Source organism: Vigna unguiculata, chromosome 7 (assembly GCF_004118075.2).
Source record: "Vigna unguiculata cultivar IT97K-499-35 chromosome 7, ASM411807v1, whole genome shotgun sequence".
NCBI lineage: Eukaryota > Viridiplantae > Streptophyta > Magnoliopsida > Fabales > Fabaceae > Vigna > Vigna unguiculata.
The window spans coordinates 29,487,203-29,505,561 of record NC_040285.1 but is presented as its reverse complement, the minus strand read 5'-3'; the positions used below and the strand labels follow the sequence as shown (position 1 = coordinate 29,505,561).

At 27.9% G+C, this 18,359-nt stretch overlaps 2 protein-coding genes across 2 annotated transcripts; both read left to right on the top strand.

Annotated features, from left to right (window-relative positions):
- Positions 1–1,378: 1,378 nt before the first annotated feature.
- On the top strand, positions 1,379–2,129 carry LOC114192661 (ethylene-responsive transcription factor ERF096-like). The gene has a single exon (XM_028082436.1). The coding sequence runs from the start codon at positions 1,399–1,401 to the stop codon at positions 1,837–1,839; it is 441 nt and encodes a 146-aa protein (XP_027938237.1). The 5' UTR covers positions 1,379–1,398; the 3' UTR covers positions 1,840–2,129.
- A 12,676-nt stretch (positions 2,130–14,805) lies between these two features.
- LOC114192719 (ethylene-responsive transcription factor ERF098-like) lies at positions 14,806–15,692 on the top strand. Its single transcript, XM_028082512.1, has one exon. The coding sequence runs from the start codon at positions 15,032–15,034 to the stop codon at positions 15,458–15,460; it is 429 nt and encodes a 142-aa protein (XP_027938313.1). The 5' UTR covers positions 14,806–15,031; the 3' UTR covers positions 15,461–15,692.
- The last annotated feature ends 2,667 nt before the right edge of the window (positions 15,693–18,359 follow it).

Sequence of the window (18,359 nt, the reverse complement as noted above, 5' to 3'; positions counted from 1 at the left end):
AGCCTTGTAGTAAGAATGAGATTCTAGTCTCTGTGAGTCCACCCGATAAATATTCATATTTACATTTTTTAAATTGGTGTCATTTATCGACAACAAAATATTCTTATTTTTTCAAAAGTGACCGTCATATATATATTGAACTTGTTTAGCTCCTTTTTATGCTTAAAAGACCCTAAAAAGGCTTGTTCATATTCACTGAACTCCTCTGCGAATCGTAATTTTGCTCCGAATCATATTAATCAAGATATTCACCAACTTTAGACACTACTTTCCAACGTACATGATTTTGTCTTTTTCTTGTAAATAGGAAATTAAGGTTAAAAAACTATTTTAAATCCAGGGTTAATTCTCTTTTATTCTGTTATTTGGATTTGGACATACTCCTGATTATGGCCCAGGTAATTCTTAAGTTGTTTTAAGGTCCTTCTCATATTAATAGTTTAAATTTGGTGCAACGGCTACTAATCTCACTCACACTCAGTACCCTGAATCAAATAATTTAAAAATAAAATGTTATTGTAATACTGATGAGTCTAATTTGTTTATATATGGTTCAATTGTTGCTCTTCTTTCATTTCAATCAATAACTTGTAAATCATATTCTGATTCTTGCACCATTTATAGAGAATCTCATTCAATCCCTACAATTACTTCAAGAAGACAACCCAGCCTCAAGATTCCCCACCCTTGTAGTGCTCTTCAACATTCATTTGCATTAAGAAATTTTAATATTAATAAATTTATAATCCTGCACCATTTTTCTAGAACCAGGTCCTTTCTAGAAGAAAAAAAAGATCATGTTATTGTAGTAGTAGTTCCTTGTTGTGCAAAAAAAAAATGTGGTGGATACTGTGTCCGAAATTATAATGATATGCTCTGAGATGATTAGAATATTGATTACCTAAGTAAGCATAAATAAGCAATCTGACTTCAGAAAATGGCAGCACTGAAGAACACAAGTACGTACTAAAGACCTTCTCAATCAAGTTGCATAAAATTGATGAAGGTGGGGTTACCTTTACTTTAAATAATTGCAATTTTGGTTTCAATATTTTTGTGAGCCACAAAGTGGTATTTGTTTCCTTGTAAAATGAATTCCCGAACAACGATGGGTAAAAGGCATTTAAAAGAGAGATAATGCTACTAGAATGAAAAAAGAATTTCAAAACTTTGCAAAGCCACCACCTTGACCATCCAAATACAATGGACACAAAACTTTTCAACATCGGTCATTGGTTTCAATAGCAGAAACTTCTTATCGTCACGTGCCAACAATTCTCATGTGGCCTAATCAAATAAAGTCTTTGCACTACGTGTTCATTTTTTCAACCCTATATAAAACCCCAAATCTCCTCCTCCATTACCATGCATGCAAAACCACAAAAACAAAACCAAACCATGGATGAGGAAGGATCAAGGGGAAAAACCAAGGACGACGGCGGAGATGTCCGTTACCGGGGGGTTCGGCGGCGGCCCTGGGGGAAGTTCGCGGCGGAGATTCGAGACTCCACCCGGCAAGGCCAGAGGGTGTGGCTCGGAACTTTCAACACGGCGGAGGAAGCAGCCAGAGCCTATGATAGATCTGCTTATGCCATGAGAGGTCCATTTGCAATCCTGAACTTCCCTGAGGAGTACCCTATGACTGCTGGTGGTGCCACTAATGCCGCCACCCATTCCTCCGTCGCTTCATCCTCCTCATCCTCTTCTTCTAGGCATGCAAATGCGGAACCCAGAGCAAGAAGTGACCAAGGAACACAGGTGTTTGAGTTCGAGTACTTAGACGACAAATTGTTGGAGGAGCTTCTAGACTTTGAGGACAAAAAGAAAAGGGGCCCCTGAAAACAAACACCCACCATATATATATACTACTGTATCAAACCATGTCATTTCATAATTTCTGTGTGCGTTCATGTTAACGATAATGCTTCCAACCATAGTATCATTTTCTCTGTCATCAACTTAGCATTCCTACGATAATGTTTTTGGAGACAATGCTATGTCTAATGTTTAGTAAGAGGTATCATATGGAGATATAGTATATCCATTCCCCCATCAAGTTCCTCAATGATGCTTAATTACACACATCTATAAGCACAAAAAATAATTTAACCCTTGTTTCTTACGTATGCTACGATATCTACTGTAAATAAATAGTGTACTCATATATATACAATATGTTTTTCAGACAGAAATAATAAATTTTATTCATAATGACAAAGAGTCACACACCAAGTAATCTAAACTATAAGTTACCAGAACAAACGGTTAAGTTATCGCCCGTACTAAATATATGCTAGAATACTTAGATATGTATAACTCGTATCTAGACTATAATGCATACACAGAATACTCCAGTAAATCTGACAGTACTACTTTGAATCATTTAAGTCAATATGAGAACAAACACGTTTTTAAATTTAGTTTTAACGTAGCACCATGATTTAAACTCAACATTTTCAGTTACTTTCCACTAAAGGTTGACTAATGTTGAAAACAACCTCGTTAATGTGAACAGAACAACAAAAACAGAATTTTGCATTTTTTTTCTTCTCTTTTACAATTTCCCATATGTATAAGATGCATAACCAATTGCAAAAATGACTAGACAAACGCCACCATTTATAAAATCTTTTTCTCACACCTTATAAAAGAGCAATCAAAGTCGGTGAATTGCATATTCAACCACCAAAAAAAAGAGACTCATTAGAAATATAGGACTCATTTTATCACTCATTTGAATTCTGTTATAAATACAATAATTTTGGACTATGGTTTGTTTAGCTCCTCACAACTTCTAAAGTCAATGACTCAAAAATAAAAATCAAGGATTTCTATTTCATGTATATTAAAGATTTGACTTTAGTAATTTTACATAAGATTTCATTAAATCGTGTAACTTCATATCATCAAGATTGTTGACGTCGATTTCTATTAAAATTAAACACCAATAAAAATGTGATTAAATAATTTATATTTAATATTAAAAAAAAAACGTATCATGTTAATTTTTATATATATGATTAGATAATTTAATATTAATATAACAAATTTTATATATATCCTCTATCATGGGAATCGATATTTTTAAAAACTATAATCCAATAAAACAATATTTAATAATATTATATTTATTAAAAGTTCCAATTCAGGTAAGAAAAGTGTTTACTAGTCAGTCAACCTGGGAATCGATATTGTCTTGTCTGTTTGTTTGTTAAAGTAATTTACGGTAGGAATCAGATTACAATCAAATCTCATTATCATGTAACATAGAAAACAACCAAATCCTTTTACTGTTAATTGTAAGAATTTTCCTTGCGGTTTACATAATATCATTACATATACCTCGATATTCGGCACTTGTTTTCAATTCTATTGGAGAAACATTAAGATAAGAAATTTTAAAAATTGAAACGAGATTTAAAAAAAAAAATACAATTATCGTCTTAGTTATGAGTTATGCAGTCAATTTGGGAAAGCTTTTTTGACCTAATTAGTAGAGTTCACACATAAAGTGGGTGAATGCATCCTGAACTGATACATTTTGGAATCAATTATAATATTATAAGTTTCCACCTCGAACTAGAATTGTAATTTCCTTCAAAACTAAAATTGATTTCAAATTTTAATTCCTTTATTTGGATTGAGAAAAACAACTAGAGTATAAAATTATAAATTTAAGTTAAATTTCAATTTTTATTTTGATCCTTTTTAAACTAATAATAATTATGATTAGAGGATCAATAAAAAACAATAGTCATAAGGTATGTTTGAAGAGAAATCCTCGATATATATATATATATATATATATATATATATATATATATATATATATATATATATATATATATATATATATATATATATATAAGTTGGAAAGATAACAAAAGTAATAAGAGGAAGTAAAACTAGATTAATTATTTTCTATATAGCTAAAATGCAAAATAATGGAAAGCACAAACCACGAAAGAGAGAAAATACCTTACACAAAAACATTTTAACTTGAAAAAATTTCAATATGAAGGAAAAATGCATAAAAACTTTCACTAATAAGGATTACCAAAAAAATATTTTCTTCAACAACAAGGTGATAATAACACAAGAAATTTCTAATGGGTACTTAACTAAACAATAGAGGGAACTTAATATAATATAGGACATGTATATAAAACTTTTCTCCAAACTAGTTTCTTTGCATAAATTTACACAAGATATACTAATTGTTCTTTTCTTCTTTTTCTTCATTTTCATTCTCTTGGTGGCTTCTTTGTTCTCACTAGTAGCACTCAAAGCTTTTGTTTTCCTGTCTCCCTCCTAAAATTTCATGTAAAAGATTGTATTATTTTAAATTGCATAATGGGCAGATATCCCATAAAGAAAAATACTTTTTTTTTATTAATAAAGCTAGTGTGGGTCTAATAAATTGGTGACCCATTTGACTAATCTCCCTCTCACCAAATAATTGAGCCTAGAGTCAACTAAACTGGTTTTCTTCTTACAAATAGCAAGTTTTTCTCTAGGAAAGATCTTTGTCATCATATCTTACCTATACTCATCAATATGGAGTTTCTCTGATGATATTGTTTCATCTATGATGCATCCCGTATCCAATAATATCAAAGTTCAATATGTTTTGAGCTTGAATAGCAAGTCATGTTCTTACTGAGGTGACTATCACAATATAAAACATATTTTTCTTGTGAATAAACCCAATTCTTGTAGAAATTTCTACATCCACAAGAGCCCCTTAACAATTTTTGTTACAATAATAAATTTTTCCTTTGTAGAAGATAAAATAACATTTTTGTAGTCTAGATTGCCGTGACATTTCCTTCCAAAAGTCATCATATAACTTGAAGTAGATTTTCTGGAATCCACATCACCAGTCATGTTTGCATTTGTGTAACCATTCAATAAAGGCTTACCACTTCAAAAGCATAAATAAACCCTAGAAGTACGTATGAGATACCTAGGTGTCCATTTTATAACTTGTCAATGCTCTTTTTCATGATTAGCAAAAAAAATAAAAAAAATAAAAAAAATAACAACACCAACAATATGAACAATGTTCGACCATGTGCAGACCATAATATACATCAAACAATCAATCTAGAGAAAACACTATTGTTGTGTTGAACCATACTTGAATCCAACATCTCTCTAATTAATTTTTCCATATATTGTTGGCCATTGGTGTGCATCCATTGCTACTAACTTAGGGCTTCTCCCTCCATGTAGAACGAGGCAATTTGTAATCGTTTTTCATCTATGGCACGATGATAATAAAAAAATTAATTTACTTTGAATATCAACCCAAGGGATCCTCATCATTGAATCTAGGTAAGTCCAGTGTGATGGTGGTGGATAAGTGTAATGGTTTATTGATTTGGAGTTTTGGCTCAACATTTTTGCTTTCTAAAGCATCAAGTTTAGTGGATAGGACTTTAATAATAGAAATAAGAGCTTCCATGGTAGCAACATCGTTAGCGGATGACGAATCTGTCATTCTCTTAGTGAAAAGCACCAAATAAAGGAAGGTTAAGAGGGAAGAAACAAAGAGGAATTAGAGAAAGGATGGAGGAATTTTTTTCATTTCCTTTCTTAGTCAAAAACTAAGACATGTATAGTTTATTTAGCAAAATAACTAACTTGCACACCCAAATGGAAAATACAAAAGATAAGATCTTAGAATATCTAATAGGATCATTGCAAAATCTAGCTTATTTCCTTTCGGATTTACTATTGTGCTTAAGATTATTGACCACATTATCTTCCATCCACTTAAGTTGCTTCCCTTTCTTTTTGGGTTCACATGCTAATTATATTGGTTTTTTAATTCATCATTTGAGTTACAACCTAGTTCAAATTCTTCCCCTTGCCTTTTGCCTTTGGATTGTATAAGTTAGATACATCTAATAATGTATATTTGATTTGGAAAGGTGAATTGTTATAAACTAATTGAATTCCTATTTTAGTTATTATTTTGGAAACGATAGTGATATTTAAAAAATTGATATTTTTCTTAATAGTGTAATAAGTGATGGATTTTAGAGAAATGATCATAAATGAGACCCAACACATAAATGAGATGGTACCCAACTTTCTTATTTTCACTTAATTTGGGATTTCAATTTCATATTTGAATTTCCAACCATAGCAATAAGTAATACTATATGTAGCAATAATAAAATTGGAAGGAGCTAAGGAAATGTTTTTTTTTTCCTTCCTTTCTAGCAATTTAATGTTCTTATGCATTATTTTGGAAATTGCTTGTTTTACAGTATCTATATATTATTAATGAATGTGTATATTCTAAGTTTTTATATTATATTCTTGATTAGGACAGTTAGTTAAAAGTATATAGACATTAGATAGCAACAGGTTTTATAAGAAGAATAACAAATTCGGACATATCTATGGAAAGTAGAACATTATATTTTGGCCTTTGCGGTACTATCCTAGATTTCGTATAGCATAAGCAATTTGGATAAATTTATGAAGACATATATTGATTGGTTTGGTTTTAGTCCGAAAAGAACAAAGGAAAAGAGAAGAATCAATAACAATATCATCAACTTCACGTGTTGCAACAAGGCACGGGACCTCAAATCACAGTTCAGACACACACGTAAACTGAGTATTTTCATTATCGTTTTATAATTTTAGTAAATACTTCGAATTCCAACGTTAACAATGGCTTTTGATGGATAAAAAGAAAGAAATTAATTGATATTACCAAAAATATAATAAAATTAGTAGGAAATATTAATTATATTTTTTGATGTATATGATACAACCACGTATAAATGAAAATAGATGAAATATTATTAGATATTGCAACAAACAATGTGGACTAATTGATCGAATTAAATAGCTCAAAACATATGGAGATAAGTAATAAAGAAATGTTTAAATATATGTTTATTCTATATAGTTATCCTTTTCAACATTTTACTTTATTTTTCTAAATTTTGAAATCATTACTTTTGCTCTATAGAGAATGATGGAAAAAATGTGGTAAAAAATATCACTCTTTTCAATTTTCAAGAATTATCCTACTAATAAAGAATAAGATAAGAACAATAGACACTAAAATATGACGTGGAAGCTTCACAATTGAAAAAAAAAATTCACAAAAATCATGATCATTGTCCAATAATAACCAGAAAATAATACTATGTGAAAATTTTACAACACATAGATTATTAATAAAGAATAAGATAAGAATAATAGACACTAAAATATGATGTGGAAGCTTCACAATTGAAAAAAAAATTCACAAAAATCATGATCATTGTCCAATGATAACCAGAAAATAATACTATGTGAAAATTTTACAACACATAGATTATTCTTTCATGTCCTTTAACCACAAATACACGTACACTTTCCAAAGCAAAAATTTAACCAAAACATCACAATACTCTACTATAAGAATAGAAAAAAAGTTAAATACAAACTTAAAGTGTTTTGATTGAAGTGTCTAATGTCACAGACCTTGAGTCCATTATAGTCCATTATATAGTTATTGTCACTCACTTTAATGCTTATCCTAAATTATGTGAAAACATATTATTTTATCAACCCAATAATCTGAATCATGATTAAAATAAACACATTTTCCTTTTATTTTTATTGCCTACACCAAAATAACTCATACTCCAACACCGAAAAAAAAAATCACGATCGTTGTAACAACCAGAAAATAAAATTGCATAAAAAATTTTATAACATTAAAATAGTCTTTCATACCCTTTAACTTTAAGGACATCCACACTCTCTAAATAATTTAATTAAAACCCCCAAATTCTTTACTTATAATATTTTTGACATAGATGTCTAAACATAACATAACATTTTTATTTGTGGACAAAAATTATTTCTCTTATGTCATATTTAGTTGTTTAGTTTTGTAAGCTAGAGTAAATTTATTATATGAATAATTGCATATTAAAGATTTATTCTAATAAATTTACAGGATTTAGACCATGAGTGAAGCACTTTTATTTGCTTTCAATAATACGGTCATGTTTAATACTATAATACATAACATCAAAAGTATTCAAACCATTTAGTTTTAGATAACATATATCAATTTTATATATTTTCATAGAATTATTAAACATTTATATAAAGCACTTGCTACATATATTAAATTGAATTTAATTATATATTACAATTCATACAACGAAGTGGTTGTATGAGTAACATGTTTTCCTTTAAATAAAAGGAAAAACTTGAACAAAAATAAATATTTCATTTATCATATTTTCACTTAAGTGAAAAATGTAGAAAATAGAAATTGAACATTTAACAACAGCCTCAATTTGAACATTTTTTTTTTTTGCGAAAACTACTTTTAATGCTGAAAACATGTCGTTGGGTGTTGTATATTAACTAACTTTGAATGCATATTGATATTGGTTTATGTATTAATTATATGAAATGTTGAAAACTGTTAAGGTAACTTTAACGCAAATACATCGATATCAGTCTCTATTGCCAGCGTCCATGTTTGACATATTTATTAATGTGTTTGGTCAAATACGACATTGTTAGTAACATGTGCCACACATAAATGGTTCCCTCTCTATGTTCTCGACTCTTCCAGATCTTCTCAAATTGTGAGGCTAGCATTCTTCAAATTAACAATGCATCTTATTTTTGATTTTTTTTTAAATATGTATTTTTCTTCAACTTTCAGTGAAAATAGAAATTAGTACTTTTTAAAAATTTTGAATCAGTTTAGTTTCTTAATTATCTAAATACGAGATTTTAGTCATTTTAATCAAATTTTATTAAGTTTATTTGACGTTTCAAACACATTTCATTATAGTATTTTAGTTTGTTTACACCATTTGACACATATTCGCTTCAATGTTAGCTGAGAAAGACATTTAAAATGTCAAATAAACTTAAAAAAATTAGATTTAAAAGACTAAATCCACACATTTTTAAAGATAAGAGACTAAATTGATTTTAGATTTCCAAAAGAGACTATTTTCAATTTTCACTAAAAATTAAAAACCAAAAGTATATTCAACCATTTTTTGTATTTGGTTTGTGGGGGTACAATGTATAATCATGCATTCAAATTTAAGACGTGTGTGATTAATATAATCTTAGAAAAAAAAAGCATTTTTTTATCATATTTCTAGGAATGAAATTCTGCATGCATTTTTCTTTTTTCCTTTTGACATCACTCTGGATTTTACTCAGTCACGAAAAAATAAAATATGCTAATTCATTAAGTCTCGTAACAGTAACAACTATATCAACTATTGCAATCTGGGCTAACAATAAGTGAAAGATGACACAGTTACTATGAAAGGTTCATAGGACTTTTTCTTCTTTTTATTTATTTTTCTTTATCAATTCTTTTTAACTTTTCTTTTCTTCTATTTTTTAAATTATCCAAAATATAAACTAAAAATAACTTTTAAGTGCTTAAAATGGGAGATAGTACATGTGATATTTTAGTACAATAATTAACAAAATAAATAAATGGATAAATTATGAAATTAAAAGTGAGACTCGTACTCTAGCCATTCTTTAATTAATAAAAAATTAAAACGTATGGATAAACATATAAATGAGTAAGAATGATTTTTTTAAGTTGTAAAAGAAAAGTTAGATGATATATACTTTACAAGGAGTGAGATTTATCGGTGTTTTGGTTAAAAGTCTCACTTCAACTAGATATAAGATCAACTTTGACTGCAAACCTTATCTTACAAGTTAGAAGTTAGTTTTGTAAAGTTGAGTTAGACTTAAAGTTCATTTCTTAATATGGTATCAGAGTCATGTATTAGAGTTTATCATAATGAAGTTTCATGTATTGTTTCACTCATTATTGGACTGCTAATTAATATCCAGTTTCATGCTCGCTCGAAATGTATATGTCTTAGTGTGAGGGGTCCATTGGAGATTTCATATTGACTAGAGATAAAGACAATTTTTAGTATCTAAATAGATGCAAACCTTATCTTACAAATCGATTTATAATATTTAAAATGTTAAGTTAGGCTTAAAACTCACTTCTTAACATACATAGTTATGTGTTAGAGCATATCTTTGTGAAATGAAGTTTATTATTTGTTGGGTCAATTGTTCCACCCGCTATTGGATCATCTATTAATGTTTAGGTCCACGCCTGAGATGTATTGACATGATGGGATGTTCAGAAGTTCTACATCAACTAGATATAAAGTAAATTCATAATATATAAATGAATGCAAACTTTACCTTATACAAACAAATTTGTAATATTTTGTTAGGTTTAAAATTCACTTCATAATAGTTTTAATCTACTTTCAATCTTTTTATAACAATATTTTTATTTTTATTTACTTTAATTTTTTTATTTTCATTTACTTTATTTCTTACAAATTATATCTGTCTTACTTTTTCACCAAATAAATCTTATTATTAAGGTGGTAATACAAATAGATTAAAAAATAAATACAACAAATAAATAACAATAAATGGGTAGATAGAACTCTAATAACAGTTTAGTGAAAATGATATTAGTAATAATCGTATTAATCAGAATAATAACATGAAAAATAATATTGATGATGACAACGTGATTGTAATAATAATGATATTAATACCACTATCAAATATAATAAAAATGTGGTTTATAAAGCTAGAAAACAAATTTATAATTTTTCTTAATGTTTTAAATTATAATCTTAATAATTTAAAGACAAATTAATAGGATTGCGATTTTACTTAAAAGTGAGAAGTAATGAAGCATCAAGAGTCAATGATCAATAATTATAATTACAGTATCCTCCTACTTTAATACTTGTATGTATGCATATGCATAAAGATACAACACAGATAAATAAAATAACATATAAGTCACAGTATTAAATAAATTAAATTTAAAACTAAGATTCCGTAATCATAATAAAACATTAGTTCATAACGTGCCTTCTTTGTCATAAAAAACAAGGTTCGCAACGTGTAGAATAATCTACTTAACATTCATAATAATGTTTTATTTTTGTAAAGTTTTTAATTACAGTTATTTATGAAATTTCTGTATATACAAATTGATAACAACTTTGGCCCATAACGAAAGTATTATAAAGTTGACCAGGGAAATAATTTGTGTTGAAAGAAGTTGGGCCTAAAAATCACATTTCATGTAACCAATGGGCCTCTGTAATCGCCAGAGTTGGAGACAAGGCTGCTACTTCCTGCATTCCATTTATTTCTTCCTGCACTCCCATAAATCTTTAATCTCCATTCTACCCCTCAATTGAATAATATTAAAAACCCTAGCTCCCCCTTCTCCAAATCATCTCACTTCACTCATCTCAAAATCACCATTTTTTCCTTTATTTACTTTCATACCACAAGACATAAACCTTACATCTTTCTTCATCTTAAAATTATGGTTCTCTACCACTTCTTCCTATGCATTTGTGCATCTCATTAACATTCCTCCATCGTCAACACTTAGACTCATTTCTTTGTGTTCATTCTTTCATTAATGTTTTTTAAGTATTATATATTATTTAATATTAAAATAATTTTTATATTGAAATATTATATTTAAATGAAAAAATTATTTTTTAAGGTCAATATAAAAAATGAAACAATTTAAACCGACTATATTTCATTTCTTTAATTTTATGAAAATTTATCCAAAGTGGCCATTTTGTTTATCATATATTTTAAGTTGAAATAGACAGTTGAATTTTTACAAATATTTTACTCTTTAAATTGTCTAGCTGAACGTTATATTATATTATAAGTTTTGAAATTTTAATTTTTTATGGGTTGGGTAATCCTATTTGTCTCTTATTATTATTTTTATTATTGCTGAAAAAAAAGTTTTGAATTAGTGTGGAAACGAGTAATTAAAAAAAACTATTGTACGTTAATTAATTAATTAGAAAACAAAAGTAGAATGTACTTTCTATTTTTACTGCTTGATCAAGTGACATAAATTTTCTTCTTCTTTTCTTTTATGTTTTTTCATTTGTTGCATCACATTGGCGCACATGATAATAAACCAATGTAAAATAATTATTTTTTGTTACTTATATTTACGTTGATTTTTGAAATGATGTAATTTGACCTAAATAATCTATATAAACAGAGTATTTCAAAAAATATAAAATAATTATATTTATTATCATTATTTTTTTTCTATATTACCATTATGATATATATACTATTATAATATTTCATTGAAATAATGTACCTGGCTTTGATATAATGTTGTTTTAAGCCCAGTTTGGTGTGTTAATTGAAAGAACTTTACATGATCATCTAATTTTATGTCTGCACACACCTAGAGAGTTTAATTACATTAGTTACGCTTGTTTTGAATTGATAAATGATATATTATTGGACATAAATAATTAATTAAGTCTCTTTGTTTTTCAGGCATAATATATCAGAATTAAAACCTAATTATATATATAGTTTATCAGCACCTAATTACATATATATATATATATATATATATATATATATATATATATATATATATATATATATATATAGTTGAAAGTTCAAATTAAAACTCTTTCGAGTAAAATAGTATACGCATATATGCCTACATCACATAAAGCAAAATAGCGTGTGAAGGAATTATTTCGTTAGGTGTAAAAGTGCTTACGCTTTCATAAAATGTCACCAGGTTGATTGGGTAACCTTTCAAAGTTTGAATTGGGTAACCGTTTTTCTTCTTATTCTCAATTTATTTGAGTTCAACTTTTGACGAGTACACAGACAAATCAATATTGACCACAAAAATGAGTTTATTTTTTCTATTTTTTTAATTGCTAGGTCAAGTTAATATATATTTATTAATCATTATAATAATAACGTTAATGGAAGAAAATTATTTATATACTTAAAGAATATCTCCACTTATTTTTGTTTATTTTCTTACAATCATTTCACACAATATCACTTATGATATTATTGTTTTGTTTCCTTTCTTTCTCTCTTTCCTTTACCTTCTACTTCAATAAAAATGGAGTATTCACTTCTTCTTTTTACATAAAGTATATGCATTTTTATATTAAAGATATGGTAGAACATTTTTAAATAAATTGGATAAAATTATGTTTGAAATAGTCACAACATTTTCTTTGAAAACGGAATAATCAGAACACAAAAATTATTATTAATTAAGTTTAAGTAAGTCTGTTTTAATTTATCCATGTACATTGAGAAGTGTTATTTCCCTAATTAATTAAGGAAATAATTTCCTTACCATATAAATCCATAATTATTCCATCTAATTTTCAGCTAAGTTAACAAGCAAATTTTGCTTCTTTCGGTGTCTGATAACGTCACCCAGTTCCGACAATTATTTACAAAGACAAAAGTTGAATTTGGATCTGCTTGAGATAAAATATTCAATTGCTATAACAGAATATGTTCATAATTCTTTGCTGAGCTGGGTAGCGGTACCTTGTCGGATTAAAAAAAATACCAAGTTAAACATGATGAAGTGGTCAATAAAATATATATTATGACTTTGATTGTGTCGCTCAGAGTTCTTAGTAAAATACATGTATAATAATATCAATAATTAGCAAAAGAGAAACAACAAATATTACTAATTATATGGTCATTTAAGTCTATTCTCTTAGATAACTTTACTTTATTTCACTTAAAGACATTCTCGTCTGTCATGATTTTCTATTAAAAAAGCTTGTTCGTTCATTACTTATTATATAATATATAACAGTTGCTGTAAGAGAAGTATTGAAAATAATTAAAATGAAAATTGTACTTCGGACAATCATTATAATGATACCAGGGTATAACAAGTTGAGCTCAAGTTAAGTAACGACAAGATAATTGTGGTGAGAAAATAACAACTGGTTTAGTCAAAATTACCTCTTTAAATGATAATAGTTATAATTATATATAACAAATAATAATAAATATGATAAAAATGAGAAGAATAATTATGTGATATAAGGGTGAGGGCGAGAAGAAAAATAATAACCTAATTCTCTCCCTAACCTATATCCTGGTATATTACGATTATAAAAAAGAATAAAATAAGATAAGTTAACAGAATAAAATTATCCTCACGTATTGATTCCCCATATTATAAATTTAAACATAATAAAACAACTTATCCTAGTAACTTCGTCAAAAAATATACCAAAATAGGCAAAAGTTTGACACATGGTTATATACTATGGTAGATTTGTTATGCAGAAGTATTTTTTTGTAAGTTTTTTCTTAAGTATAAACTTTAAAGTATTTTATATAAATATTATGCATTTCGATAAAATCTTGTATGTAACCCATGTACTTTATAGTATACGTATATATATTTTTGCCGACGCAAAAAAAAAGAACCTGTAGCATTGCCTAGCGACTAACAAAGATAACACCATGAATTTGAATATGCAAGTTGGGGACAAGTTGAAGATATAGTATTAATTCAATTTTTTCCCTTTGGGTTTAAATAATAGAAGCCACTATTCAATAGTACATACACTATTTTTAGTATAGTTAGTATAGTTTGTGGAGTCTCATCAATCTGTGGAAGCATAATGTTGTCTCCACCCCAATCAGATACACCTTAACAAAAAAGTGTTGTGAATAAAAACATAAATCCAGTGTTCCTAATGGATCCAACTATGCATGCACAGTGGCAGAAAATCTATGATTCTCGTTATGAAATAAGACCTTGCCTAGTTGCAAATTGATGAGGAAGATTTGCACCATCTCCACATCTACCATGGTCGTGCGAAAACATCGACATAGTCGAAGAATCGAATTTATACACTTCTATTTAAAATACAGAACCTTCTTCGAAACAAATCTTGGTCAATGTACGTTCCTAGATTGAGATAAAGAACAAATCATTATTTTCCTCAGATTTGACACATGTTCACAACGCACACACTATTTATATAAGCATCTAAGGCATTCACAAACCTCACACCGTACAAACTCACCACCCAGTAACGCTAACAAGTAAGTACCTAGCTAGGTCAAAATAGAAAAGTTCACGACAATTAAGTCGAAGAAGAAGAACATGGAGGAGAACCAGAAGGGGAAGCAGGGCAAGGAAGAAGTGCGGTACCGTGGCGTGCGGCGGCGGCCGTGGGGGAAGTACGCGGCGGAGATAAGGGATCCGTCGAAGCAAGGGTCGAGGCTGTGGTTGGGGACATTTGACACCGCTGAAGAAGCTGCTAGAGCTTATGATCGCGCAGCGTTTAACTTGAGGGGTCATCTTGCTATTCTGAATTTTCCTAGTGAGTACTATTCTCAAATAAGGGGTTCACCACCTTATCCACCTCATTTAGCACCACCCTCTTCCTCCTCTTCTCACGGTGGTGGAAGCGCTTCTTCTTCTGGCGCATATCATAGGCCTGTTTTCGAGATTCCTTGTTTGGATGATAAGGTGTTGGAGGATCTTCTTGGTCAGTCAGAGGAGCACAAGAAGAAAAAGAAGGGAGAATAGTACTATACCACTCTACTCTACTCTACTCTACTCTACTCTACTCTACTCTACTCCACCATAATTTCTCTGCTCTTTTTTCTTTTTCCTCCATTAACAACTATATAGTATTAACTAAAATGAATCTGATATCTCTTCAGATCAAGAAACAACCAAATATTACTATAGCCTTCATTACCTGTGTTTGTACAAGTTTCTGTTTGTGGAGCAAAAGAATAAACTCTACTTTAACTAATTACCTAGTGCCTTTATTTTTAGCTTAATGTGCCATTACTGTACGGGATAATTCTATGATTTTATCTGCGAATTGCACTGTAGAATTGCGTCGGATGAAGACGGAAACTTCCTTTAGAAAATGTATGCATTTATTTAAGAAAATTTATCTCAAGAGTATAAAGAATTGTTGGTCAATATTTCTTCTTCTGTTTTTGCACAAACCAGGTTTCCAATTAAATTTTAGAACTCACTGTATCGTCATGTGTTAATTTTTCAAGATATTGCTTAAAGCTCTGAAATTCATTCATTCTATTTTTTTAAAATAATGATATTTTGACTATTAAATTTTGACAACTTTCTTTCATGACATGAAATATCATTTTTTAAGTGGTTTTTGAATATTGAGAATGAAAAAAAAAATAATGAAAAACCACATAAAAAATGATGTAAGAGAAAATTGTTAAGATTTAATAGTTAAAAAATTATTTTCATTTTTTTTATGTTACTACAGCACCACATAATACTCGTACAAAAGTCATTCATCGAAAATTTATTGTTGTGTTTACCTTGATATAGTAAACTCTGTCAACAAATGTTAAATACTAAGTGTTGTCTTTTTCTCGTTAGGTAAAAACACACACTATTTTTTCATAAATAAAACTACTTAATTTTAATTGCTAATACTATAAAGTAACAATTTATTGAAAATGCACATAAAACTAAATTATTTAAGTCATTGTTTAATGACATTACTCATAACCTAAGGAATAGTAATTTCAATTAATGTTTACAAATTATATTGTTAATAGGTCGAGAATAAAAAAAAAGTGTGTTTATATTGTTAATGTACTTATACTTTTGGAATACATCGATAATTAATATGAAAGATATATGCGATATTAACATATGAAATTAGGAAAAAAATATCTTTTGGACAAAATTAAACACCTTGTCTGTATTCTTAACGCATATTATTATGTATATATCCAATACTTTGGTATAACAGAATAAATATTATTTGATACTAAAACAAACAACCATAAATGTACAAAATTATGATTACGTATTAATTAATTAGGATATTTCTTCTACATTTTTATTTTATTATTTCTTCCTAAAAATGATTTATTTTTTAGTTTATGAGAATAATAGAAATCTATATAGTTATATAGTTAAATAAATAGGTTCTTCTAAGAAAATACATATGATACTGGTTTCTAACCAGGAGATACGTGGTGGAATGACGTTTTCAAAATTAAATTCGGATCATCAAATTCGTAAGGTGCCAAAAGGATCTTAACTACACAATCTTAATCAATTAATATATTACTCAAAAGTTTACTTCTTCTTTAACAACTGAACCAACAACGTTCACTCATAGGTCTAATTTTAACCAAGGGTTATTATTTTATTTTTCATAATTCAGTATAAAAATATTATTTTAAACCTAAGACACGCAAATTAATATTTAGAAAGATAAACTGTCAGCTGAAGTTGTTTGCGATTTTTATTCAATTAATATGTGATGAATGAATAGTAACTATCTCTAATATATCCTATCTATAACAATCACATTTATATTTAAATTATTATTATTGAAATAGAACTTTGACTTAAAGATTCCGTAAATAGCAAATATGCATTGCTTCAGGTGGAATTACTTTAAAATCTTAATATAAATTTTACTTTTAAATTTTGTAGATAGAAATGTGATAGTGGATTATTTTACTGAAAATAGTCTGGCTCCCAATAAAAATATTTTGCATCAGTAATTGTTCTATTTTTTTTAAAGTTAATAATTCATATATATTTTAAAAACTAAATGATATTTCCTCGTTTTTTTTTTATTTCAATGGAAAAATTATATATTTTTTAAAAATATAACTAAATATATATTTCGTCCATTCAATAATGATTGCAGTTTTAGTTTTATTTTAAATTTAATCTGGTGGGTTTTTAAACTTTCAATAAAATGTTAACATTTTTATTTCTAATTTACCCTAAATAAATTAGATATACGTATTTGCAGCCGATAAAAGCAATGTATTTATGGTAAAATTGAGATTATTTTAGATATTTATTTTAATAAAGGACATGTTTACTTACTACTAACTTCCGTAAGATAAACTGCAATTTTTTAAACTAATGAATCATAATGTGTATGAAAGACCAAAATACATTTAAATGTAGCATTCATAATTATAAGATAATATCGAATGATTCAAGAGTTAAATCATAGTAAACTTTATATTTGACAAGATAGATAATATTAAAAAGGTCATTTTATAAAATTGTTGTTGTGATATATATATTTATTAAATAACCCCAATGACTCGGTCAAAACCAATATTATCATATCAGTGATGGAATTGATAAAAGTACTCTCAAATAAACAAATATAATCCGACTAGTTTATATTCTACTTTTGTTCAAAACTTTCCAAATCCAACTAATTTAATTTCTTTTTTGAATATGTTTTGTTCAAATCTAACCTAACTCATTACTACCACTTGTTCAAGGAATATTTCATGATCTAACAGTTTTTTTATTGATGATTATATAAATAATATATATATATATATATATATATAATATAATATAGTCAGATTTTATATCTGATGAAAAAAATATATTTATATAGTCAGATTTTATTCGAACTTTAGTCATGGGAAGTGTTGGACTGTCT

Bases quoted from the DNA above. Each gene is read 5' to 3' on its own strand.
- LOC114192661 (XM_028082436.1), top strand. From the start codon at position 1,399: ATGGATGAGGAAGGATCAAGGGGAAAAACCAAGGACGACGGCGGAGAT.
- LOC114192719 (XM_028082512.1), top strand. From the start codon at position 15,032: ATGGAGGAGAACCAGAAGGGGAAGCAGGGCAAGGAAGAAGTGCGGTAC.